Here is a 26,891-nt window from a genome sequence, read left to right as displayed (position 1 = left end):
CTCATGGGTAGATCAGCTTCCTTATGATTCTTCAAAGAAGGCAAGCTCTGTAGCTTCCCATTTCTTGCCTGCTCATTTGTGTGGTTATACATCTGTTAAACTGTTTCTGAAACCAAAGGCATTCAATGCCTAAAACTAATATTCTTCATGATTAATAAATATAAGAATGCAGGTTTTCAATACAAAAAAAGCCTTTTCATAAGGTGCTCAAAATAAGGGTGGTAAAAGCCCTTCATAAAAGAAGTTAGACAGCAGCAGCCGAGTTTCTCAGCAGCCAAGTCGCACAGCTGCTGTACTCCACTGCAAAAGCTCATCTTCCTTGGCTTCAGTCCTCAGAAACATCTCACCAGAAGAATGTATTGAAAAAAGTGGACCAGAAAAAAGTTCCACTCCTTTTTGAAAGCCATTAGATCTGTATCAGGTAATATGATACTCCGCACTTCTAGAAGTAGTTGGCAACATGGTTTCCTATTCAAGACAGCATTATCTCTCATACCGTGACAGTGACAAATATTGAACTTTGGTACTTTTGTTGGATCGTGGGCTGGAAACTACCTTTTTTTTTTTTTTTTTTTTTTTTCCCTAGTTTTAAAAAAACAGGTGTTCAAAAGAAATAATGTTATAAAAAGACAGAGAAGGGCTGAAGTGTCCCACAGACTGTATCTGAAGAAATGCTTTCTTGTGTTGACTAGCAAACAGAGAAGTAGTGCTGAAAAGAGAAATTAAACATTTATAAGGAAAAGATGAATGAGCTTTTAAAAATTTATACTAAAGCTGTGCCATTTGTCAGGGTTTTGAAGGAATCCTGAGAATGAGAGCTTCAGGGCTTTGAGTAGCTTGTTATATAGGTTTCCCCCTGCCCTGATTCTTGGGGCAGCTTATATTTTGCAGCTAGCTTTCTTCAGACAGTTTTGTCAAGGACTTCGTCCTTCTGCTTAGAAAGATTTTATTCCAACACTGTTGCAGGTGGTCCACATTTAAAAATATTAGCTCTGATTTATATTTTTACCACAAATATTTTGCCAATATTTTATACTTCTACTTTAATGAAACAGACAATTTAGTCCGATTAACTGAGTGGTTGCAATACGAAAAATGAATTCAAATAAAAAAGTTTGCAGGTACCTAATCTGAGATAAAGTACAGTTTTAAATTTCAGAGGATATTTTTATTATCTCTAAGCAGGTGACAGCTACTGCCAGGTATAAGAACTATCTTTCCTCCTCGACTCCAGCCTTCAGTCTTCTTTAACTTTTCTAAGCTTTGAAATGAAGATGTTCTTAATACCAGAGAAAGAGGCTTTGCATATGAAACGAATTATTAAACTCACATGAGATGCATCCATTTTGGAGATGAGGGATTGCATGAAATAAAGATACACTGTGATCTTTTCCTTCTTGTCACTTTCGTATTAAAACAAATGCTGTATCATTATTGGGAAGGGTTTGTCCAAGGTCACTCAATTGTTCAGCACTTACAAGCTGGCAGCCCATCACAGGCAGAAGCGGCACATATAATCATTATTGATGCTGGCAGTCTCCACCCTCGTTAATGCTACTTGCTCTGTCATCCAGTCCCTGGCTTGTCGCGGGTGAACGTAATTATTCTTTGAGCTGTTCCTCAGATCTGCAGTTGAAGGGAGCTGTTTGATGCTAGACCACAACTAAGTACCAAATGGTGTCATGCCTATTACAGAACATGGAAGTCAACAACTACTGTTTAATTAGGCTTAAATCCTCCCATCCAAGGCACAACATGAACACCAAGCCATGTGCTGGGGATCTCTGAAGGGAAGTACCTCGCCTCCTCCCACGTGTGAAATGGCTGAAGGGCTGCCTTCTAGATGCTGTTGTAGCCCCCAAAGAGGGGTCCCTCTTGGATGGCGTTGATCCCATCTTCAGGATATGAGTGAATGACTCAATTGCTCAACTTCTGCTGTTACTGAGGCAGAACTACACAAGTTACAGGATTTCCTGGCTCTAGAGACTTGCAAAAAATTCCCTCTGCTCTACAAACACCAAAACCATTTTCTCCCCATTTTCTTTATTTTTCCTCTTCAAAATTTGTAGCTGTAACTGAAGCTGCCAAAACTTGACACTATTTAAATGAGAACTGGATTTATTAACATGAGACCAGGTATTTGAGTTTTCACCCAAAAACTCTAAATAACTTTAAAACATGAACATTTTGGAGATGAAAAAGAATTCTGTTTAAAAGACTCATAACATTACATTGACTATCATTTTAACCGCATTGGTCAAAATACATGTCAACTAGTATATTCAAAAACAGGAGAAGAAAACAAGCGTTTCACAAGCTGAAAAGCCCTGAAGAAGTTTTGCCTAGGCTTTCAGTAACAATTATATCATTCTCTACTTTTAAGGGATTTCATCCCTGTATGAAAAACAACTTCCTGAGGTTCATTTGAACTTACTTAGTTCATTTGAAAATATTTAGATTTTTATTTAGATTTTACTACTCAAAAATTCCAGTGATGTATGATTTAATAATATTTTTAAAATTACAGCATGCTCTTTCCGTTAACGTGTAGCTCACTGAATGTGCCAAATTGACAAATACACCTGGAATGCCATACACATTATATATACGGAGATCAAAGTATGCACTTCTGATGCTGTTTGTCTGCTACGAACTGCTGTTCTAACAAAAAATCCCATAAAGAAAAGCCTCCTCCGTGATGTTAATAGAAGACACAAAAGCCATCGACTACTAACTTCTTATAGTTATGCTTCTTTTCAGTAGCTTGACAATTCAAAATTAGCATTGATTTAAAACTCTCCTTCTGGTAAGGATCGATACATAAAACATATCTCTGTAAGTCTTGTTTACTGAGGAAAACATTAAAAAACAATAATAAAGATGAAAGCACTTGTGAAGAAATGTTGGGCTGCTTTTAGTAAGACACTTTTTAAGAAAGAATTTGTAAAGGGGGCATATGCATTTTTATGTAGATAACTTCACACTTTGCAATTATGTTTGTTTTAACATATATATGAGTTTTACCTAGTCTGAGCAAAGCTCACTATCCACAGACTGCTCCTTTTCCCCCTTTGCTATGACATACATAACAAATTTTTAGTTCGATGTATAAGCAGGTGTATTTTTCAGAAAAAGGTTTAATAAATGTGCTCTAAAATGAAGACATTCTGCTTATAAAATTGCTGCATCAACACCACCCCCTTTAACTGCTTGAAAATAAAAACTTCATTAAGATTTCAATCCTGGAAATAATTTATTAAATATCATTAATAGTTATATTCTTCTAAGAGACTCTTTATAGAAAAGCCCAATAAAATCAAATCCATTGGGGTGACTAGCAATTACTGTGAAAGTCCAGATAGTTTAACAGAGAATTTTTCCTTTTTAGAGGTTGGGGGCTTTTCTTGCTTTCGTATGGGGTTCTATATCCAGCTCATAACTCTCTTCTAATTGCCAGCAAATGGTCAAAAATGTAATAGAAAAGCTTTTATTTTCTATTAAATCCTTGATAGATTTTTCAGGGAGGGCTAAACACTAAATATTTAAGATTAGTTTCAATAACCATTTTTAACTATGCCCATAAAAAGCTTACATGCTCCACTTCTTCCCTTGCTATCATTCCCATGCATGTAGCACAGATTTTTCCCCAAAGGGTACACTGACCTCATGAATCACAAGAATAACCCACTTCCTGATTCTGTGCTCATGGAAATCAATGAGAATTTTTGTAGTGATTTAAATTAATCCTGAACCAGATACACAGTCTACACACCCAAACGTCCATTTTTACCCAGCTTTTCAGAAATGCTCCAAATCACAGTTAGGATTAGTCACTGCAAAAGTTTGGTTTTAACCTGACAAGAAAAAATCAATTTCAGGTCAAACAAAATGTTTCAAGGATCACCTTCTTCAAGCTCAAGAATGGTCCATCCCAGCAAGCAGAAAATGAAGCAAAGGTAGCAGGAGACTTGCATGGATGAACAAGGAGCTCCTCACTAAACTAAAACATAAAATATAGAGAGGTGGAAACAGGGCCAGGTGACCCAGGAGGAATACAGAGCCATGGTCTGAGCATGCAGGGATGTGATTAGGAATTTGGTGAAGGATGTGATGGGTAACAAGAAGGACTTCTACAAGCAGAAGCCCTGGTGAGGAAGGACACAGAAAAGGCCAAAGTCCTCAACACATTCTATGCCTCAGTCTTTACTGGTGAACCTTGCCTTCAGGAATTCCAGGCCCTAAGGCCAGAGGGAAAGCCTAGTCCAAAGAAGAATTACCATCAGTAGAGTAGGATCAAGTTAGGGAACCCTTAAAATAAACTGGGCATAAACAAGTCCATGGGCCCTGATGGGATGCACCCATGAGTGCTGAGGGAGCTGGTTAATGTTACTTGCAAGGCCAATTCTGATAATCTTTGAAAGAACATGGTGACTGAAAGAAGTGCCGAAAGACTGGAGGAAAGCAAATGTCACTCTTATCTTCAAGAAGGGCAAGAAGGATGACTCACGGAATTACAGGCTGGTCAGCCTCACCTCAGTCCCTGGGAAAGTGATAGAGGAAATGAGTCTGGAAACCATTCCACATGAATGACAAGAAGGTGATGAGGAGGAGTCAGCATGGAAAATTTCCTTACAAAAAGGAAAAATCATGCTTAACCAACCTCATAGCCTTCTTCAATGAGGCAACCGGTCTGGTGAATGAGGGGAGAGCAGTGGATGTTGTTTATCTGGACTGTAGTAAGGTTTTTGACACTGTCTCCCATAACATCCTCACAGACAAGCTGATGAAATGTGGACTAGATAAGTGGACAATGAGGTAGGCCGAAAACTGGTTTAACTGCCAGGCTTAGAGGCTTGTGATCAATCACACGAAGTCCAGCTGGAAGCTAATCACTACTGGCGTACCCCAGGTGCTGATACTGAGTCCTTTGCTGTGTAACAACTTAATTAATGATCTGGACAATGGGACAGCATGCACACTTGACAGATTTGCAGATGCTATAACATATGATTGTGCTGTCATCCAGAGGGACCTTGACAGGCTGGTGAACTGGAAAGAGGAACCTCATGAAGATCCACAAAGAGACATGCAAAGTCCTGCATTTGGGTAGGAATAAACCTGGGCACCAGTACAGGTCTGGGTATGACTGGCTGGAAAGCAGCTTTGTAGAAAAGGATCTGGGTGTCTTAGTGGACAACAAGCTGATCACAAGCCAGCAATGTGCCCTTGTGGCAAAGAAGGTAAATGGCATCCTGGGCTGTATTACACTGATGGAGGTGATCCTTCCCCTCTACTTAGCACTGGTGAGGCCACAACTGCAGTGCTGTGTCCAGTTCTGAGCTCCCCAGTACAAGAGATATGGACATACTGGAGTAAGTCTAGCCAAGGGCTACAAAGACGAATAAAGGACTGGAGCATCTCTGATATGAAGAGAGGCTGAGAGAGCTGGAACTGTTTAGCCTGAAGAAGAGATGCCTCAGGAGGGATCTTCTCAATGTGTATAAATACCCAAAGAGGGTATCAAGAAGATGAAGCCAGGCTCTTCTCAGTGGGTCCAGTGACTGGACAAGAGGCAATGGGCACAAACTGAAACACAGGAAATTCCACTTAAACATCAGAAGAAACTTGCCAGAAAGCCCTCAGCCTTGAGCTAGGAGTGCTCTTTGACTTCATTCCATTGAGCGACACATTTATGTGGGTCTAGAAAAGACATTACAGACTCACTCATTGATACAAGCAAAAGGCAAAAGGGCCTACCTATTTTTGCCGCTAGTTTAGTTTTCTAATGATAGATCCATTGATCTTTTATATGGACACAGCAACTTACAGTTTTAATAACCTGTGAGCAGCCAGACTTGATTGAGGGACAAGGAATAGGAAAGAGGCTCCTATGCAGGCACATAAGGACTTCTTATGGACTTACTGGAAGAAGGAAATAATCTGTGTAAAATACCACCTCATAACAACATCACATGGTTCTTATGGATTTTCCACATTTCCTGGAAGAATAGCTTCAGTGCACAGTACACTTGGACATCTTGGATCATTACTGCTGAGTTAAAGGGGAAAAAAACCTTTTCTGGAGGAAAACACTTGCAGCTCAGTTAAAGGCAAGAAAACAAAAATCTGAGACTAATAAAAGTTTCTTCCTTTATAGAGGAATCCTCCCTGTGGTGGACAGAGTAACATATCTATTTTGTAGTAAAGCCCTTCTCATAAAGATCTGTATGCCATGGATAACTGGACATAAACTTCACTAGCTCCAAGGCTATATAAATTGTAATAAATCCTTCTTCAAAATTATCATACAGATATCCTAATACCATTTTTACCTTTCTTCTTTTACTTCCATATGCCCCAAGCTCAGTACTAAGCACAGGTCATCCAGACTCAGGTTTCACCTGCACCAGCTCACCAAAACCAACCTGAGGTTTCTTATTTCTATATTCACTTACTGAAATAAGTAATAACATATTCAAAGTATTGTGATACCTTGGCATCAAGCAGGCTCAATTAAGATGTGAATACTGGATTAAACTGCCATATTTATTTGGAGCGGGGTGTTATAATTTACCTGCAACATAGTAGTACTTTATAGTAAATCCAAAGATTTCTGCTACTGCTATTCAAGTCACACTGAGATACTAAAAATTAAAATTACTGAAAAAAAAGAAGCAGTACATACAGCTACAACAAATTCTCCATAACGGTAGTCTCTGGGGTCCTGGGAAGGGATCCCGAGCTCAATCTCAGCACTTCTCACAGCTTAAAAGCAATGCCAGCTGCTGCCATCAGACAATGCTAACTGAGCCTGGCATTGCACTCAGCAGCCTCTGCTTGAGGATGCCGTCCAAGGTCCTTACAAAATGTAAATGTTTTATTCCATCACCGCTAGCTGATGGACACAGAAAACTGACAAAGTCCACTGAACAATCCACTGATGACAGACTGCTGATGTGTATCTCCACAAAATCTTCCCAGTAAAGAACCACATGCACACAAACCAATTCGGAGTGGTCATATACCTCACAGTTGATGCTTACTTCCATTCTTTTTCCCAAACAAGCACGCTTTAGCTCCAGAAATACAAAGGACCCATACAATTATTAAAACCTGCCAGTTCATATGCTTTATGCCATTCCTATCTAACCCTTCACAAACACTTCAAATCCAGGTATCTCAGATTTATTCATTCCCTTTTAAGGATGTAGAGAAAGCAAGTGACAAGAGGAGGCAGATGATACCACCACTCAACCAGCTCCTTTGGGGGCAAATAAGACCTGCAGCAACTTAGAGAACACTTCTGACTGCTCAGTACAGTTGGAAAAGTTGGGATAAGGAGTTAATAGCACTTTTGTCTGACTGCATTGGGCTTGTGTGGCGAGGCTTTAGCAAGGGAGGGGTTACAGGGGTGGCTTCTATAAGAAGCTGCTAGAAGCTTCTCCATGTCCAACAGAGCCAATGCCAGCCAGTTCCAACACAGACCCACCGCTGGCCAAGGCTGAGCTCATCAGCGACAGTGGTAGCGCCTCCGGAATAACATGCTTAAGAAGGGGGAAAAGCTACTGCATGACAGCAATTGCAGCCAGAGAGAGGAGTGAGAATATGTGAAACAACTCTGCAGACACCAAGGTCAGTGAAGAAGGAGGGGGAGGAGATGCTCCAGGAACTGGAGCAGAGATTCCCCTGCAGCCTGTGGTGAAGACCATGGTGAACCAGGCTGTGCCCCTGCACCCATGGAGGTTAAGAGGGGAGCAGATATCCACCTGAGGACCCCACGCTGGAGCTGGTGGATGTGCCCAAAGGAGGCTGTGATCCCACAGGAAGCCCACGCTGGAGCAGGCTCCTGGCAGGATCTGTGGACACATGGAGAGAGAAGCCCACGCTGGAGCAGGTTTGCTGGCAGGACTTGTGACCCCGTGGGAGACCCACGCTGGAGCAGTCTGTTCCTGAAGGACTGCACCCCGTGACAGGGACCCACACTGAGGTGGTTCATGAAGAGCTGCAGCCTGTGGGAAGGACTCACATTAGAGAGGTTAGTGGAGGACTGTCTGCCATGGGAGGGACCCCACGCTGGAGCAGGAGAAGAGTGTGAGGAGTCCTCCCCCTGAGAAGGCAGAAATAACAGGTGATGAACTGACCGCAACCCCCATTCCCCATGCCCTTGCGCTGTTGGTGGGGAGGAGGTAGAGAACATCAGGAGTGAAGTTAAGCCTAGGAAGAAGGGAGGGATGGAGGGAAGGTGTTTTTAAGATTTGGTTTTATTTCTCATTATCCTACTCTGATTTGATTGGTAATAAATTAATTTCCCCAAGTTAAGTCTGTTTTGCTTGTGACGGTAATTGGTGAATTATCTCCCTGTCCTTATCTCAACCACAAGCCTTTCGTTATACTTTCTCTCCCCTGCCCAGCTGAGGAGGCGAATGAAAGAGCGGCTTTGGTGGGCACCTGGTGTCCAGGCAGTGTCAACCCCCCCCACAGACATAGGCACATACCACCCTTCCCTACTCCTGTTGTTTTTTTTGTAGGAGTATGTAGTGTTACACTGCCTTCGAGGTAGAAGGAAAGTATCAATGATATTGCCCATCTTTTCACTCTTTTCCCCTTGGCCTCCCAGGCCTCAGTTCCCTTTTAAATATGAGCCCAGTAGAAGTTTGTAAAAATTGCTCCCAATTCACATCTGACACGAATATAAATCACAAAAAATGAAAAGGTAGTTAAAGATTGTTAGCAGAGAAGTGAAGCAGTCTTTAAGTGTCTCCTCCACCCCATGTTGTAAAGCAGATACGAATGCTTTCTTTAAATCTCAAGGCATTAACACTGCTTCATAGTCATTCTGCCAGTTTCATTAATTGCACTTCTTTTCCAATCATTTCATAAGCAGACTGTACTTATAATCTGGCTATTTATCCTAATGTTTGATGTTTCTGACTCACATAAATACATTATGTTTGAATGCAGAGAAGTACTTTGCATGACAAATTTGAGATTTCTGCCGGAAACATTTGACTGAAATTTATTTTTGCTATCCATAGGGAATAAGCTTCTACATTACTTGATTGTTATTCACATTTTGGTAATCGCATTACGAACCTCTACTAAGAAATGAAATGGCAGTGTGCCTTCTTTTCCTATAAGAGCAAACGTCACCCTCCCCCTCCCAAAAGCACAGACCTTGAAAAAGCATTAGAAAATTAAAACCCCAACAGAAATAAAATGATGTATCTATGCTTGAATATTCATTAAAACACGACATTGCTTAGTCACTGCTCGTCATTTGGATGATGCATGGTGCTTAGGCAAGCTTAATACAACAATGGGAATTCAGTCTTGTTTTTATGGGATGGGTGTAGACTTCAGTGGACAGATTCCTAACAGTGCTCAGCTGTCGTAATGGTATTAATATTGTTAGGCCAGAAACAACCTTACATCAGTTGATGATCTAACTTTATGTTGTAAATAAGACCACAGAGAAGTAGTAACAGCTTTCATTTCTGGGCTTTATTCAGATCCGTCTTGATATTCCTCATTCTATCCAGCAGCTGCTCTACCTACAATGCTTTATACTAAACACCACATGCCTGAGTTGTCTACTGGAGTTACTTGCCCTTGGCATTGTTTGCCCTTTGTTTCTGTCGTGTTATACTCTTCTCTCCCAGAGACTTCCTCTAGCAGTTCCTGCACTGGCAGAAAATTTACCGCACTTTATCTCATTCTGTACAGCTATTATCAAACATCACAAGCACAAAAAAGGATGACATAAAAATATCTTTGGGCTACTAAAACCCATGAGTCAAATTCATCTCTCGTTTCACCTCACAAATCGCAGCGATCTGTTAATTGTGTCCCCCACTGCTTTTAAATTTTATGAGCACCAAATCACAGCAAGTTTTTTCTCTGGAATTGCTGAAAAAAAACCAACAAAAACTACAACTAAACAAAAAATGCTGCCTCTACTCTTACCCTTTTTAACATCAGTTTTCTAATCTGAATATCTGACGTATTTCCTGCTCCCTGACCATTTGGCAGCACTTGAGAATCTCCTTTGCTTTGTTATTCTGTCCTGAAACTCCCATCGATCACCAACTAACTAGCAGGAAACCCTCATTTTCTGTACTTGGAAAAAATACAAACACAAAGTCATGGTGGAAATGGAAACCCAGGAGAACACACAGCCTTGCACCCCAAGCACAGCTGCTCCGCTTAACCAGATGTGCCTTTGCTCAGTGTGTGAAGAGGAGGCTGTTGAACTGCACAGCACCATGGGCACCTTTCCCAGCTGTGACGCAATACCTCAGGCTCAGCCCCATCATAGGATAGCATGTGGCAGACATAGGCCCCCACAAGACATCACCTCCCAGTAGTGTCTCACATACTGGAACAGAAATAAGTGGGAAGATTTGATATTTTTTTATTTATACAAATAAATTAGTGGGGGAGGAACACAATGCAAATAATAATTTTGTCCATGAGCTCAACACAGACCTGGCAAATTCAACTCACTAAATATCAAATCTCATCATGAGATCTACACAAATAATTCCCAGGTAATACCTCTCTGCAACTGGGCTTGCTTCATAAGTATTTTAGCATATCACCTTGCTTTTTCCCATTCTGTAACTTTCTGTGCTGGATGCAGCCATTGGCCTGATCCTGTCATCCTCTGATTAGCTGGCGACAGATGCTGCTCCCCAGCTCTCCCCAACCACAACTCAGGAAGCCAGCCACATACCCTTCTCACAACCCTTTATGTGATACATATGCTTACAGTATGACTCGAGATCTTTCATGTTGGAGAGTGAAATAATTTGAAGGCCTGTCAAAACCAGGACTTTGAAAATCACCCATTATATTTTAGCTTGTTGCAGTGTAAAAGATAAAGCACAGTTGCAAATCGCATATAATATTGCTACTGATATAGATATGCTAATTTATAAGAGCAAAAATCTCAGATCATAATGAAAAAGTTATGATTTATTTTAGAAAACACACAAAGTTGGGTCAAATTCTGCACACCTTAATGAAAATTGTTGCTCAATTAAATGAGGCTGGTTCAACCTTTTGCATTATCAGTGTATGACGGATGTGCAGAGCTATCTAGTTTGCTTAGCCAATACTTCTGGAAAAGGGTAAAATTCCTTCTAAATTTGTTATCAATGCAATGTCCACTAGTCATGTAGAGCATATTAGTGCTAAAGACAGATAAGTGGCTTAATAATTTAATGAGAGTGATTAATAGAAACATGTCAACCCATTCAACTGGGTAATTATTATCATTGCATTACATTTCTCACAATTAAACTAGCACAATCCAAACATCCACATGAATTACACACATCAAGAAAAAGATATTTCAGAGTTTGAACTTCATTGTTTTCCTTAATAATTGGATGTACCCAGCAGTTCGACTGCCCAGATCAACAGTGCATGTTGGCTAGCTCAAGGCCCCCTCATTGATCGTTTCCACGCATGGTAAATCAGTCAGTACAACAGCAGCTTGCAGCCCCCAAATCCTTTTAATGTTTTTGTTCTTATTGAATCAAGTGGCATAGGAACAATTGGATTGTCCTCACAGTTTCTCTTCCTATTTTTCCCCCCCTTTCTTGAACACTGGTTTAATTCCTCTGGTGACTTGCTTCTAAGAATAGCAAAGGCCCTATGGAACAGCAAGAACAGGAGGCACAATGGGGATGCTTTAAACAGGGCAAACACTGCAAAACCAAATATATATGTGGGAAAACACACATTCTGTGTTCTGCTAAGCAGGGTTTTAAATCCACACAAGCATCCTTTTTTTTTTTTTTTTTTTGATAAGCAGACAGACGTCCCTAAAGGATGTGATTGATTATTTTAGTCTATGTTCATGTGAGCACTTTTGTGCTGCTGTTCATCGCTGAGCACCCTCCAGTTCTGTGGATGTACTTGTGTGATGAGGTAATCAGGACTGCATTACGTATTTTGGATTATAGAAACCAACTGATTTATAGGGTGGCACTTGAGTATTTTCCATATTATTCTTCAAGACAGTTCATGCAGCTTCTGTTCTCCACCCATATCACCTTAATATAAAATTATGGAAGATTTTATGCCTCAAATACCTTTGGACCTCACTTATGGTTTTTAGATTACATTGACATGAAATTCAAGCCTCTGCTTAGCAGCTTCCGTCAGACTACACAACACACTGGCTATAGAAGAGGCTATAAGCCAGAAGTGGCAAACTCTGTTACTGTCACCCATAGCCCTAACAAGGATTGTGAATTCAAGTGTTCAGCCACAGCATTTAATAACTTTTATTTATGGAGGCAGAGGCAGATGAAACTTAGGTTACTTGGTTGGGCTTCCAACTGCCAGAGCTCAGAAGTAGGTACACTCAGCACTCAGGTACTACTCAGCCTCTAGGCATCAGTTCTGGCCAAGATTTGGGGTTGATGTCTGGAAAAAGAAATGTCTTAATCACTTAAACAGCAGTGAGGATGGTGTATTAGCAGATCTTGCGACCCAGAGCCTAAGTGAAATCTAAGTGAGTTTCATGTCCCTCTAGAAGATCATGTTACTTATCTCAAAATAAAAATAAAAAGTAGATATTCTCATACCAAATCAATAAAGTGGAGAAGAAAGAAATTACAACAAAAAATCTGATTATACTTGTTCTAAATGAAATCAGGTTGAAAAAATAGTTGAAAGCATGTCCGTGAACAGAGATGATCCCAGTTTCCGGAAAACAACAACAACAACAAAAAACTGTCACTAATGTGAAGAGGAAAAAGGGAAAAAATAAATATAAGAAAAAACAGGTGCCTGGAAACACTCTGAAAAGGCACTGGCCAGTTACCCACATAACATCTTTTCTGGTATATTTTAAGAAAGTAACTTACTCACACTTGGGCCCAGGCTCTCTACTAGTTAGAAGCCGAGTTTCACTCAGGATGAAAAATGGGAAGATAAACGTTTGTTTTGATTATGGGATCTATATCGGAAAAGAAACCTTTCAAAACAGACATCCTCGTCTGTCACAAAACAGGTTCAAACACAACATCTAACTGTGAGCATCCAACTTACCCTGTCATCTGCACACTCATCTAGAATGAATTTGCCCCAATTTTTCTTTATACAGTCTGGAAAAAAAATCATATCACTCTAAAGAGTTATCAAAATTTATGAAAATTTATTTATATAAAGAAAGCCAGCTCAGTAATTCTGATCCCCAGCCTTGCCCTTTAGCTTCTGGGATGAAGTTCTTTTAGCATGTGAACTCGTAGCCATGTCCAAGGAGTGAAACTAGCTCAATTGTTAGGGGTCAGTACTTAACCCCACCTATAAATGGCAGCATTTTGAACAGCATCTCTATGATCTTGGACAAAGATTTAGGGGCAGGTAGTGTCAACTATCAGAATTCCACTAACATCGATAAACTATGGCAGTTTATACTGGGTGAGGACTCCCCACAGGATCATGAATATTGGTTGCCTTGCACAGTGCTGTAATTATTTAGGCCATTAGAAAAGGGGTGTAGTACGCAATCATGTCAGAAGTGTGGCATTTTCACTTTATTTTACACTGACTTGGAACATCATGCCTGAAACATGGAATTGTGTTGCTAGACACTCAGAAACGAATAGCTTTTCATTCCTTAAAGGTTTTGCTGGTGTGGTTATGGTATCAAAATCCTTCTAACATAAAGAGGGTTTACACCAGCTCTTGTGATGACAGCTCAACCTAGTTTGTATAGTGAAATTATTACATCCAACTGAGCAGACCTTCTGCCAGCATTGCTCTACTGTAAAAAATGAAAGTCCTCTGTCTGTTGTAGTTAAGCTGAGAAAATTTGTGTTGGCAATCTCATCTCCCTAATTCCCTGTGATTTGTACTATTAATGATAAAATTAATTGAAATTAGGAATCTCCTCATTCTGTCCTTATTTTTTAAGAGAGTATCAAATTTTTTTCACAGACTGGATAACCCAAGAAGTTTTCATTACATCTCTGTACACTCAATTTATAAAGCTAAACGTATCTTTTATTCAAATACTATCTTATGACAGAATTTTTCCTGCTCAGCACCATTTTTTGTTGATACTTGTGACAGTATCATTGACATTAACCTAATACTTATGAAATAAATTGATTTTTATGACTGCCTTAAAATCTTATGAAGCATTCAGTAGGAAGATAGCTGAAGTTCAAGCTGATTTGCAAGTTTCTACTTTAAAGAAGAAACTAGGCAGAAATTTTAGTGTGCTGGGGTTTCAATTAATAATGTGAGTAAAATACCAAAAGTAGCAATTCTTGGTCAGAACAATAATAAAATGGAAATTTTAGCATCAGCTTGAGACAATACACTCATACTAAAAGACCATAAGCAACAGACAAGTTAAACCAACCATTTTTAAACCTTTTATCAAAATACTTGTAAGTTCTTTAAAAGAAAAAGATGAAAAGAAAAAAGAAAGGAAAAAGAAGGGGAGAAGAAAGGAGGAGCAGAGGAAAAACTTACAAAAAATATTTTTCCAGCTATCATAGAACTGCAACATTTGCAATTAAAGAGGCTCACAAGCAGAGATCCTTTGCCCAGTGAAGTCTTCTTTTCATGGAAATTAGGATGTAAATGAAAATGGGTGAACAGGGGATGTGATGTGGGTGAGCAGATGTCTGGATCTTAAATCTGGAGTTTGGCTGAGGTGCACACATAGACCTGAAAGCATAGCAGTCCTAAAATGGCCATTACAAATGCCATATAAACCTAAGGTAAAACAAAATTAATACTTTTAGGAATGTAGCACACGAACTGATCAAAATAGGTTTGGTGAACATTTACTTCAGAGAATAGTATCATTTTACTTGAATAAACTGATCTGAAAAATTTCACTGCTATAATAGGCCTTGTAAGAGGGACTCATCTCTTTTAAAATGATTCAAGTGTCCTCTGAGAAACTGACATTAGAAGGCAGACAGGTATTTTTTAAAATATATTTTACCAGTAACAATTGTGAGAAAATATGCCCACTCCAACTAGGTAGATAGGATGCTTCTTAGTGTCTTGAATCCACAGGTCACCTGAAAATGCAAAAACTGATTTTTTAAATATTTAATGATCTTCTTCTGGGGGGATGTAATCATCCATGCTCTTTTAGTTCTGCTTTTTCCACCTGTGCAAGGCTACACCCACACACCAAGGTACGTGGGTACCTCCAGGGAGGGAAGTGAGGCTGGACCAGAGAAGAAGAGGCAGGGCTGCCAGGTGGACTCCCAGGGGCCCCTCTAGGGCCTGAGACCAAGGGGGACTTGCTGGTGTCTCCATCTGTGCAAGCACCAGGCATTTGCTCATTCCACCACGGATGACCTCTAAGTATTTAAAATGTAACTAGAGCAGCTAGCACACAAGTATTGAAACCATATCTAGAATGGCTCTATTGAGAGCCATTAAAAACTCAGCAAATGTGACAGCTGAGGCAGATGTTTATCAATAAAAAACTTCGAGTGTGGAGCAAGCATTAGACATGAAACCAGTCACTGTAGGTGGAATAGCTCATCTGATTATATCCTGTAATTTCTTTCTTTCCATTCTATATTGACTATATCAAAATCAGTGGAGACTAACTATGATTATTATGTGATTTGCAATTAGTCCTGTTCATCTACAATGGATCATAAATTCCTTTATTCTCTTCTTCTCTGATATGCACATCTCCACTAGAAGTAGTGTAGTAGTTCAACAGGAAGTAACCTTAGCGAGACAATAGGAAAATTTTATTTTGTCTTTATTAATTTTGTATCTGTTGATATACTACTTAATTCTTCTTCCAAAAGAATAAATTTAATGTTCCAGTACATCTAAAAGCTTCAAAGTACTCATTTCTGTATTAGCGGGTCTCCCTGCAGAAGTGTAAGAAATGGCGTTGTAGGACCTGAGGAAGAGAATGCTAGTTAACATTTTGCCAGTAGATGTCTCTGCTAAACACATTGAAGGGAACACACTCAGTTTGAAGCTGGCAAAATGCATGTGGCAGTTTGCATCCTTCAGCTGAAGAGTAGGGGTAAAACCAACTAGGTCACTAGCAATATCTGGAGACTATTCTTACATAGTCACAATAAAAATAGGGTTTACCTAAAACTCAGTGACTCCCAAGTTAATTAAATATTAATTTTGTCTCCTGATACTATTTCACTTGAGTAAGAGGAATTCATGGAAGGCTAAAATTATGTGTTAATATTCTTGACAGAAGTAATGAATGTAGAGTCTTGGGGGGGGGAAATATTTTTATCATTTATATTCTAGCTTTTGTGAAAACAAGTCAATTCCTACCTCCAACAGAGAACTTTCTTATTTCTCCTCAACCTAAAAAATCAGTATCTAGAAGAATAAATTTTAGTTTTAGGTTGAATTAGTGCATGGCAAAATAATTATGCCCCTGATGGATGAGTTCTTACATTTTCTTTACATCTATATGTTATTTGGCAATGGTCTTATTTGCAAAAGCACAGCTTCTAAGCAAAGGAACTAATATTAGTTTCTCATAATTGGCACTTGCCGTTAACATACAGCATGATTTTCTGATTAATAATGAAAAAAAGATCTCAAAAGGAGCAGATCAGCTGGAAAAGCATCTGCTTAAAATACACACACGTAATTAGGAGAGGACGTCAAACAGACTTGATTACATATTTCATGGGTATGTGTCAAAGAGTGTAAAGCATTTGACTTAACCCCAGGGTGACTTCAAGAGGATTTACTCTATCTAGTGTTTGTGATTAGCACCATATAATCTGGATCTGCTGAACACGTAGAGTTTTACACAATATGCAAATTTCCTTTCGCTTTAATTTAGCCCCTTTGGATTTAGCATAAAATCTCCGTGTTGCATGAAGGGCTGAAACAGCTGGATCCAGTTAGCTAGGAAATTAAAAATGTAATAAATAAAATAAGGTAATCCTTTCCATGGTAGCCATCACACACTATAAGGGGACCATGAGATCTGCTGAGGGATGGCTGAAGTGCACACCCCTAATGCCAGCCAGACCTTCTGCAAATGCCAAAACACTGATCCTTTCTCTAATCACGGTGTGCTTTAGCTTTTTATATAACTAGACTTATTTCACCACCCTGTCAAGGTTTATTTTCCAGGTGAATGTTGGTAAGAAAACTGTTAACATATCAGTCAAGGAAATTAGTCTCCACAAGGTAACATTTTATTTCCTTGTAAGTGTATCAAGATGTGGCAAAAATTAATTAGCAATATATTGTTTAAAGTGTAATGTAATTAATTTATGTGTAATTTTATTTTCCATTTTCTTTTCAGTTCTGATTTTTAGCTGGAACTATACAGAGACAATTCTTGAGTATTTCATATATAGGTTTTAAGAACACAACCGAACAAGATTTTTACTTTTTCCCAATTTAAAAGCGTATTCCAAGAATAAGAAGGACCCTAAGCTAATCAATCAATTTAGGTATCAAAAAGTCTTTGGAAAATCTGCATCCAAGTCTAAAAGCCCTCAATTCTATTCTCCTTTGAAAAATACAGTCCCACAGGACTTTATCTCTAACAATGGTAATGATAACCTTATAGTAAAAATGACAATTCCTTCAGATCCTAACTATATCTGACAAAGAAAATGATCTAGAGAGAAAGGTATTACAGAGAGATATACTTCTTCTCCATAATATCCTTTGGCCTTGTGTAGGCAATTCTGGATCATTGTAGGAACCAGGGGATCAGAGTTTCATTACTCTTGACTTCTGTTAATATTCCTACGGCCTTTATTGAAGGCTTGGGTCTTACATTCTCTCTTGATGTAGGCTACAACAATTTCTCCCACTTTATTTATTGAAAATGACAGTTTTCACAATGCTATCTTAGGCAGAACTGGGAACAGATTCTGTATCTACAGTAAAAAAGGTAGGCCACATCCATTAATTCAAACTTGCCTTCCAAATACATTGTATGTGCTTGGCTGTACTTCCAGACAGTTGCACAAGACTGCCTCACCTACTTGCTCATTTTGTAATACTGATTCTTTAATTGTTTTAATTTCATCTACAGTCATTAGCAAATGTGTGCTCAGTTGAGCATGTCTTTCCTATTAAATTAATCACAGTCCCAACAATGGCTTCTTCTGATGCAAAAGAACCAACTGAGCTTTCTTTCCTCCTAATCAGCTTTAACCAGTCATTTGAAATGAAAATGATCACAGACTTCTGAAGTCAGCTATACATATACACTCTTTACATAAGACATCTTTTTGACTGTTTTACCAGAACAGGGACATTATCATCCTGAAGACAGAACATTTTTTTTTTTGCTTTTGCAAGACAGTTTGTCTGCTATCAGACTGTGAGCCTTTCCCTCTCAGAGAAAGCAACATCTACCTGAATAAACTTGGATTTGAAGCATGAAATATACGTTGTAAATCAGAAATCACTCATAAAATAATAGACAGATGAGAGTTTCACAAATAGAAAACCTCATGCTGAGCCTTCACTTTCCTTGGGGCTCTTCTAGCACATTCCCTGTTCTGCTTTACTGGTTTCTTTCAACCACGAGAAAAGTAGAACCTGCCCTGCACAATACAAGCCACAGATCTAAGGGAACGTAAAAAACCCAAACCACTACTTCCACCTCAACTATCTGACAGTTCAGGTTTCTAGTTCCAAAGGGATCATTAACAGGAAAGATATGTAAAAATAAAGAAATGTCCTATACCACGATAAGCTAATCATCTAAGCTCCCTTAATAGACAATGGGAAGAACTGGTATTACTGGATGTAACTCCTCTTGTTCTAAATTTCCAAAAAAGGTCAGAGGGATCAAGCCGGTGAAGTACTGTCTGTTCCACTGATTGCAATGGGAATCTATATGGTCACCTCAGACATAGGTGCTGACAGCAACAGAAGATAAATCCCACCCAGAGATTAAATGCAGATCTGGAAACACATTTAGTTACCTAACTCCCTGCTCCCCTGAAGATTAGTATCTATGTGCTTTAATAAAAGTCAAGTAAATTTCGTGGCCAAGGAAAGGAACTCATGTCTCCCAAGTCTCCATCTAGATCCCTGGCCTTACATTAGCCTTCTTTTTGTGGCCCCAGTGACTTCAATGAAAGCATTCATAAGAGTGTCCACACAGCTGAGGTCCTCACAGTAAAATGAAATCTCTTGTTGCAAACCTGAAAGTGATCAACTGCAGGTAATTACTCTGTAAAGGTTCTGATTATTCAGTATGTCAGGGCTTAGTTTCACAGCAACCATCTGATGTAAGGCAGAAAACCCACCTTCCTTATCTTATCCCATGTGCAGTGAGGTACACAGAATTCCAGGAAATTTAGACTGTACCGTTCACATTAGTGAAACATTGTTCAGTGGATGATCTGAATAGGAATGAGGCTCCACAGTTTAAGTCAGGGATAAATAGGATTCACATACAATATCATAAAATCATATACCGATTGCTTAGTCATTGCTGTACTACCGTAAAAAAAAGTCAATCTCTGGTTAGGAACACAATGGTTTATTTTGAACTAAATAAACAGAGTAGATATAGAAAAAGATTAATCATTGCAGTTTATTAAATGTTCTCCCATCTTGCTTTCCTGGTTGCCTACTACTGTATACCTCTCCTGATTTCAGTGATAGGGAGAGAGCAGGTCCAGGATTTTATCATTCTTGTTAGATCACCACCCATTATCTTGAAGAAACTGAACAACTAACCCATGGACAAACTCTACTCTTATCAGCTCATGGACAACTCTGATTTATAGCTACCCCAGCTCAATGGGGACATCCACATTCCTATGTTACCAATCAGGATTGGGAAAAAAAAGCATTAGCACAGACAGAAAACAGACAAGAATGTGCAACTAATGACCATACTCCCGTCTTAAAGCCTGTATTTGGGAAGGACCAGTGTAGGAGTGCAGTTTGCCACTCCTCAGGATCCAGAACAATAGTTCATTTAAATTCACTCGGTCTTTGGCATTTCTGCTGGCTTTAGGAAAGTCAACACTGTGACCTGCAACCCAATAAAACTGAGGATACTAACATGTTTGGCAGCTGTCATATTCCCTGTGCAAATGCTGTCTTCCTATTACTTCCCCATGTCTGACTGTTTTTGGTTTAGGCTTTTTTTTTTTTTTCCCATTCTGTAATGATTTAACCAACAGTTAGATGAAGGTGTATAAGTCATATCAAAAAGCAAAGCGCATACTGTGATGTTAATTATTAGAGGTTCCAATAACTTCAGAGGTAATTCCTGATCTACAATATGAAAGTAACTAGGACATCCAATACTTATGACTAATCTCTTCTTCATCTAGGGATTAAACTAGACACATAAAGAAGGACAGAAGAGGAAAGGCAGGCACAGGTCACACTAACTGGCATACAAGAGAGTCCTCTGCTGCCAACAGGGTGGGGGGTTAAGGCTTCCTTGATGAGAAAAGTGAGATCAGTGACTCCAGCATCCTTTCATGTGGAAACACATAAGGCCCCCCCAAACAAAACTGCCTTAAGATTCTCCTTGCAGTCTTTAATATTTTGGACCTGCAATGTACACAGCCCTGCCAAAGGAGAAGTTCTCAGCAGCTGCAGACCTCAAAAGCTCAATTATCCCTGGACAAGTGAGAAGCCTGTCAGTGTTGGACACTGATGCTCCCTTCCATTTCTTGCCTCAGCAAGACACAGCCAATGCAAAAGCACCTGTGGGGATCCTGCAGTTATTAGCTACCCCAGCTTCCTTTCCAGAAGTCTCCCAAGCATGAAAAGACTGCTGCAAATCTCTCCCCTGTAATAACACTGGATGCCATCAAATGCCTCCACCACAGAAGTTTTGCTAACTCTTTTTCCTGAACACAGAACAATTACCTCTTGGCAGAAGTATATTTTCTGTCAGCTGTGCTGCACTTTTTCTTCATCAGCTCATCTTATAATAAAGACATTTTCCCCTTCTTTTATTTCCTAAGAAGCGTATTTTTCTCTCTAGCTGTATTATGCAAAAACACCCAAGACATTTATGTGCAGTACTACCTCTTCCTGTGTTATCTCTACAGGTCTGAGGAATGACTCTGACATTTTTGGCCCTTTCCTAGGCCTCTTTACAGATTAGGCAGTTTGTGAACGCAATCCACATCAATATTAGCAAATGCATATTAAAAGAACCCAAAACATAAAAGCAGTTTATTTCCAGAAAGAAACCTTATATACACATTAAAGTCTGCAAAGGCAGCCTTGCCAGGATTTCTTTTGGCAACTCACTTTTTCAAAGCTTCTCAAATCATGCTTTAGCTGTTCTGCTCTGCTTTCAAGGGTACCAAGGATGTCTAGTTTGCATTAGTCAAGTCACAAAAGAAAGTTAGGAAAACCCGGACTGACGTAATGTGCTAGCAGCGAGAGCTGTTAGCAGTAAATAACTAACTTTCCTCCTAGTTTGTTCTCTAAACCAAGTTCATCTTGGGACACAAATTTAAGAACAGAAACAGTCACCTCACTATCTATGAAAGGAGAGGAGAAATTTTTGTCTTTTGGCATACCAGTAGTGTCATTATTTGGGAATCAGAATACCTTTGGATTTTAAGCTCTTATGTACTCTCTTCACATCTAGAAGTCAAACTTTTCTTTCTGGTGCCAGAACTTTAAATGTCTTCTCTTTAGTGTATTTATATTTTCCTATTTGGAGCATGGATGAAGCATTTTCTCTTTACTGTCAACTTGTCAAACATTTTTTCCTCAGAAAAAAACCCCAACAATCCATAACTCTCGCTCAAGTACTGTTAGAGAATGTGTTAGTTATAAGCATAATCCTCTGAGGTGAGTATTGTAGCACAAATTGCCCAGGTTTCTTCTACATTAAAGTTCATCTTGTGTCAAATGGTAGGCATAGAGAATGTAAAAATTTTGTCAATGATTCATTCTCTCTCTTAAACCAGGGGAAGAATTTCCTCCCAATATGAAGAATTTCATAAACTTTGGCCAAAATGGAGCATCCACTTCCAACACACCTATACATCACAAGCCAGAACACATGTATGAATGACATCTTTAATCTTATGATTTTAAAAAGAAAAACCCCCAATACATTAAAATTATGAATGAAAGCAACACCGAGGATGAAAGCAATAAAATGCACAAGCATCACACCCATGGTCCAAGTTTAGGTGATGTGCCCAGACAGTGGCACGATGAAGTCACAAACTCCACACAGGAGAAGAAATCCCAGTAATCCTTGCCAATCTGACTGAGGAGAAAATTCTTTTCTGTCCCTAAACTGGATGCCTTGCATAAGTCTAAGTGTTTAAACAACACACATCAGAACCTATGCAGTAGCACTAAATGCAGGCTGCCCAACATCCCATCACTGGTTGCAACCAGTCCTTGATGTATCTAAGGATGATAAAAATTATTAGAGGGCAAAACACAACTCAAAAGTCCTAAAGACCAAGTTAATAATCAAAGTTAGCCTCACTATTTAGCATCCTGCACTGTATTTTGCTTTAGTTGTTGTGTGGTATAATTGCCTTTATAAAAGTCAACACAACTTTTACTCCAACAACCAATCAAGCATCCAGTGAATTTAAAAATTACTTTCAATTCATCATCCTTAGGAGATGTAGTCTGCATTTTAAAATTTCTTTCAATACTTATTATATTTTCTTGTGAAGAGAATTAATGTTTCATGAACAGACATTAGAACTAAAGTACTCCTTACAACATAATTACAAATTATGTACCTTAGTTTCATTTGTAAAACTGATGAAAATTTACTAATAAAAATACATACCAGCTAATGTTAAATTTAAAAATTATGCAGATGCAAAATATCTGAAAATTGCTTAAATACACATACACACATCATGATGTAACTCTGGCATGAAATATGCCTGTTATTAAATGGAAGGACGAAAGGATTTAGTCAGATGATATCAGACTCAGAAACAGATCTGTTTTTCACAACACTGCCTAACTCTGAAACTCTGATTTACCTTCCATTAGATCTCTCCCCATCTTCAATAATAACACCGGTACAATTCAGCTACAGTACATCCCAAAAGAACTTCAGCAGTGCTTTTATTACACAGGACACAACTAATAACAACAATACTTTGTTTATTTTGCTTGTTTCTACTCCAGACTATTTCCAACCCAGAATGAGAATCATTGTGTTGGGGCAGTGCAAAGCAAGTAGTCCAGGAGCTACAGCAAAGTGAGATTCAGAAGTGGTTAATATCTGACAGTGCATTTTGTTACTGAAAACTCTTGACAGTTAAAGTGGAAGAAATATGCATAAAATGGGTTAAAACAAATCTGCAGTACTTCTGGATTACAAAGTGTTTCTACAGCATGCAATGGCTTTGTTGTATACACACAAATGCCAATAATCTTTGTTCAAAAGGAACAGTGGACCTTTGACAGAAATTGAATAACCTGCAGAATTCCAATGTTCAAAATGATGTGCAGGAGAGAAAAGGATGGTGAGAGGAAAATGGCAATTGTGAAGCACTGAATCTCTTGTTGCATCGGTCGTGCCAGACACAGATATATCCAGTGTCTATACAAATTGAAGAGCTAAATATTTGGAAAGGTAAATGAACTGCTCTGGACAGTACATACTGCTTTGTAGGCTGTGGTGCTACACCGCAGGCCCCTGGGCAGCCTTGCTCTCACAGCCAACACAGAAGAGCCAACAGAGATGTGACGAGGCTGAGCTAGCTGCAGACACCCTTCACATAAACTTCAGAAAGTGGGCACACAAAATGCATTTTATGATGGAAAAACCCAGACGTGACCCTAGTTGTACTGTATTCTACTATCACATTTGCCTGGTGCTTGTTTGATTTCTGTATGATTAAATTCTAACTAAAAAACTACAGCACATGGAAATTTTTGTACTTACATGCATATACTCCTAAGCATAATCACATGAGTTTTAGCATGAAGGAAGATGTTGAAAGTTCGTACTTATCTGGAACACAAGCTTAATTCATCTTGGGTCACGGATAATGGTGTAGGACTAGCCTGGCTTGGCAGAAAAGTCTTGAATCATGTGTGATTAAAATCCTTTACAGAATTCAATTTCTTCTTCCACTATGGATTCCTGTAAGTTACTCTGGTCTCTTGTAGATGTAAGGAGGCAGTGCTGGCACTTCCGTTTTTCAGTGTGGCACTCCAGAAGTTGACTAGAGACCACCAAAGTACCTAGGCTACACCAGCAGTGCAGAAGTTTTAAAATACAAGTATTTGTCAAAACCATTTTTTATTTAATTTTTCAAACTTTCCTCAGAATAGGTTTCTTCTTGTTTACTCTTTCAGCCTATATTTTTATAATCTTTCTTTATTTTTCTACATTTTAGAACTGTGAAAAAATACATTTTTAAATTGAAAACAGAAATTTTCCTAGATTTTTTTTTTTTTTTTCATTTTTTATGAAAGGATTATAAGTGTGAAAATTTGAAGCCACATTCACATTTTTGGCACCTGAAAGGTCTCAACATAGTATTTATTCATGCTTCTATTCCACCCTCTCATCCACTGATATCCACTTTATTCAGGTTCAGGGCTAAGTATTCCCCTCAGTCTAGCATTAAGAGATTTTTCAATTGTTTAGCTGAAATAGGTACCAATAGAAGGTTTAGATGAATGAGAAATGCAATGGAGGAGATGTTATCATCAGCTCTCTCGTTACAGCAGGCAATGCTCCTACCCATTAAAGCAAATTAGTCAGCCCTGTTTACAAGTGAAAGTGTTTGTTTAAGACTGCACATTTTTCAGAAGCATTTTATACTACAACAACATACACTAAAGGCTGTTTTCTGATCTCTGGTCTCCATGCAGAGCATCATAAAGCAAAACATCCTTACTTGTTGGGGCTCAGTCAGACTCCTATTAAAGTGGGTGAAAACTCTGCTATTGATTTCCACATAAGCAAGACCTTAAGCATCTAACAGAATACTCCTTACAAAAGTCTTGTTCTGTGAGGAAGAAGAAACTAGAACCCTTCAGATAAACCCTGACAACAAACCTCCACAGACACTGGCTGAAATTATACCAGCCTGAAAAATACATAGTCAATGTCTCTCTGGACTCCAGCCTCTTTTACACCATGATGCACTTTTATGCCTTTATATAGGAAATCGAAGAGTGCACTGGAGAAGGGAGGTTCAGCCATTACACATTAACTGTGCACATACCTGAGTATGAAACACATATTTCAGGAACATGTTTTGTTAACCTGGCACACTCCACATGTGGAGGCATGCCATGGCGCAAGTCTCCTGCACAGCCAGTGGTGCAAGCTTCCCTGGCCAGGCGTCATCTCCCGCACCTTTCAGGAGAATCACTGACCCACAGCAGCAATCCCAGAGAGCTTGTGCATTTGGGATGCTGAGCCAGACAAGCAGCAGGTTATCCTAGGGTCAACAAAGCACATGAGTGTCACCCTTCACATCGAGCTTCTGGCTTGAAGATCAGCGCAAAGTTTTATATGGATCTTTAGCATTAACTCCATGTTAAGGGCTTCAAAGATACTCAAACAGTGGGAGCCACTCAGCTACTTTCTACTGTTACTTTCCTGTTGAATCTTTGTGAGCATGAAGCAGACTAGATGTGCTTGATGTACTCAAGTCTTGTGTGTGTATTCATGGAGAACAGTCTGAATACATTTTTTTTTTTTCCAAACCAGGCTGGAATAATCCAATACGTAAGACCTGAATAAACCAGTTACACTGAAGTCTGATCTTCACACCGATGAACGTGGATAGTAAATCTAGAAAGGAAAATTAAGCTACAGCCATAGGAAATATGATCAGATGTGCCCTGAGTATAAATCTGGAACTTCACTCTTCAGTATTAGAGTTATGTTAACTGACCTGTGAGTTTTTCCAGAACATCAAATCCGTGTTTCAGAGCAATGATATCAAGAAAAGAGACTGTGCCGTCTTCAAACCTAAGGAATGGAATAAATGAGCACAGTAAACAAATCATGCAGCTACAGTACAGACTTTAAATCTATTTTGAGAGTTATTATTTTATATTCAGTGAATCTAACTTGCAGAGTGGGAACGCTTCCCTTAGGAATTCATCTTCCAGTCTTGTAGTGTCCTGTGAAGCAAAAATATATTCTTGAAAACTATAGAGATTCATAAGAACAGTTGCTTGAACACAGGAAGTTAGACTTTCCCCTGCACGGGCTACTTGTGGGTTTTGCATTTTTAAAATAATGGGTAACAGTTATGTCTTATGAGCTAACATCACAAGGTCCTACGCTACCTTCCAACAATGTTAGGAACAGGTGAGGAGACAAGTGGAGACTTTGTGTTTGCTCCCTCTGCCCCCGCCTCCAAAGTGATTACATCTAATACAGCTGAGTTAGAAGGCAAGAAGGGACCTTCCTTACCTGGAACAAAGAGGAAGATCACTAACAAGTCTTCCTCCATGTGCTCCTCCTGGAAATTAAAGATAACTGACCTATAACAAGAGCACTATACAAGGGTGGGGGAAAAGGCGCATACCCTACAAACATCTTTTAAAGGAAACACCAAATGGAAACAAAAATGTGGGAACTGATGAACTACTGCAGCTATTCCCACAGCTCAGAAGGAGAAGGTGCAGCTCCAAGGTTGGGATGTATTCAGGAAGTGGTGTCCAAGAGGATTTCAAGGGGGAAGAAGGGACACCATATCAAGTATCAAAATATCTTTTATTTAGGCTTTGTATGCACCACAGTCCACAGGAAGTTTTAAGGAGTAACAATTCAGCTTGCTTCACCACAAAGGGGAATGCAGAATAATGCTGACAATTGATGAAGTCAAAATTGTACAGAACTCACTACCATGTAAGGCTGAACCTGGGGTCACAACAAGTCTCTAAGAAGGAGGGTGCTGTCTCCAAAACTGTAACCGTTA

At 39.2% G+C, this 26,891-nt stretch overlaps 1 protein-coding gene across 3 annotated transcripts in view; it reads right to left on the bottom strand.

The window, feature by feature from the left end:
- Positions 1 to 26,891, bottom strand: part of MOCOS (molybdenum cofactor sulfurase) — a 231,927-nt gene that overhangs the window by 75,302 nt on the left and 129,734 nt on the right. For all 3 annotated transcript variants that reach the window (XR_012623319.1, XM_074824831.1, XM_074824845.1), the window contains one exon: positions 25,857 to 25,933. Coding sequence is in view for 2 of the 3 variants with exons in the window: in XM_074824831.1 (XP_074680932.1) it covers positions 25,857 to 25,933 (77 nt within the window). In the remaining variant the exon portion in view is untranslated. The remainder of the gene's footprint in view (positions 1 to 25,856; positions 25,934 to 26,891) is intronic.

This window comes from Strix aluco, chromosome 1 (genome assembly GCF_031877795.1).
Source record: "Strix aluco isolate bStrAlu1 chromosome 1, bStrAlu1.hap1, whole genome shotgun sequence".
Lineage (NCBI taxonomy): Eukaryota > Metazoa > Chordata > Aves > Strigiformes > Strigidae > Strix > Strix aluco.
The sequence above is the reverse complement of the archived record's forward strand: the minus strand, read 5'-3'. Positions and strand labels throughout refer to the sequence as shown.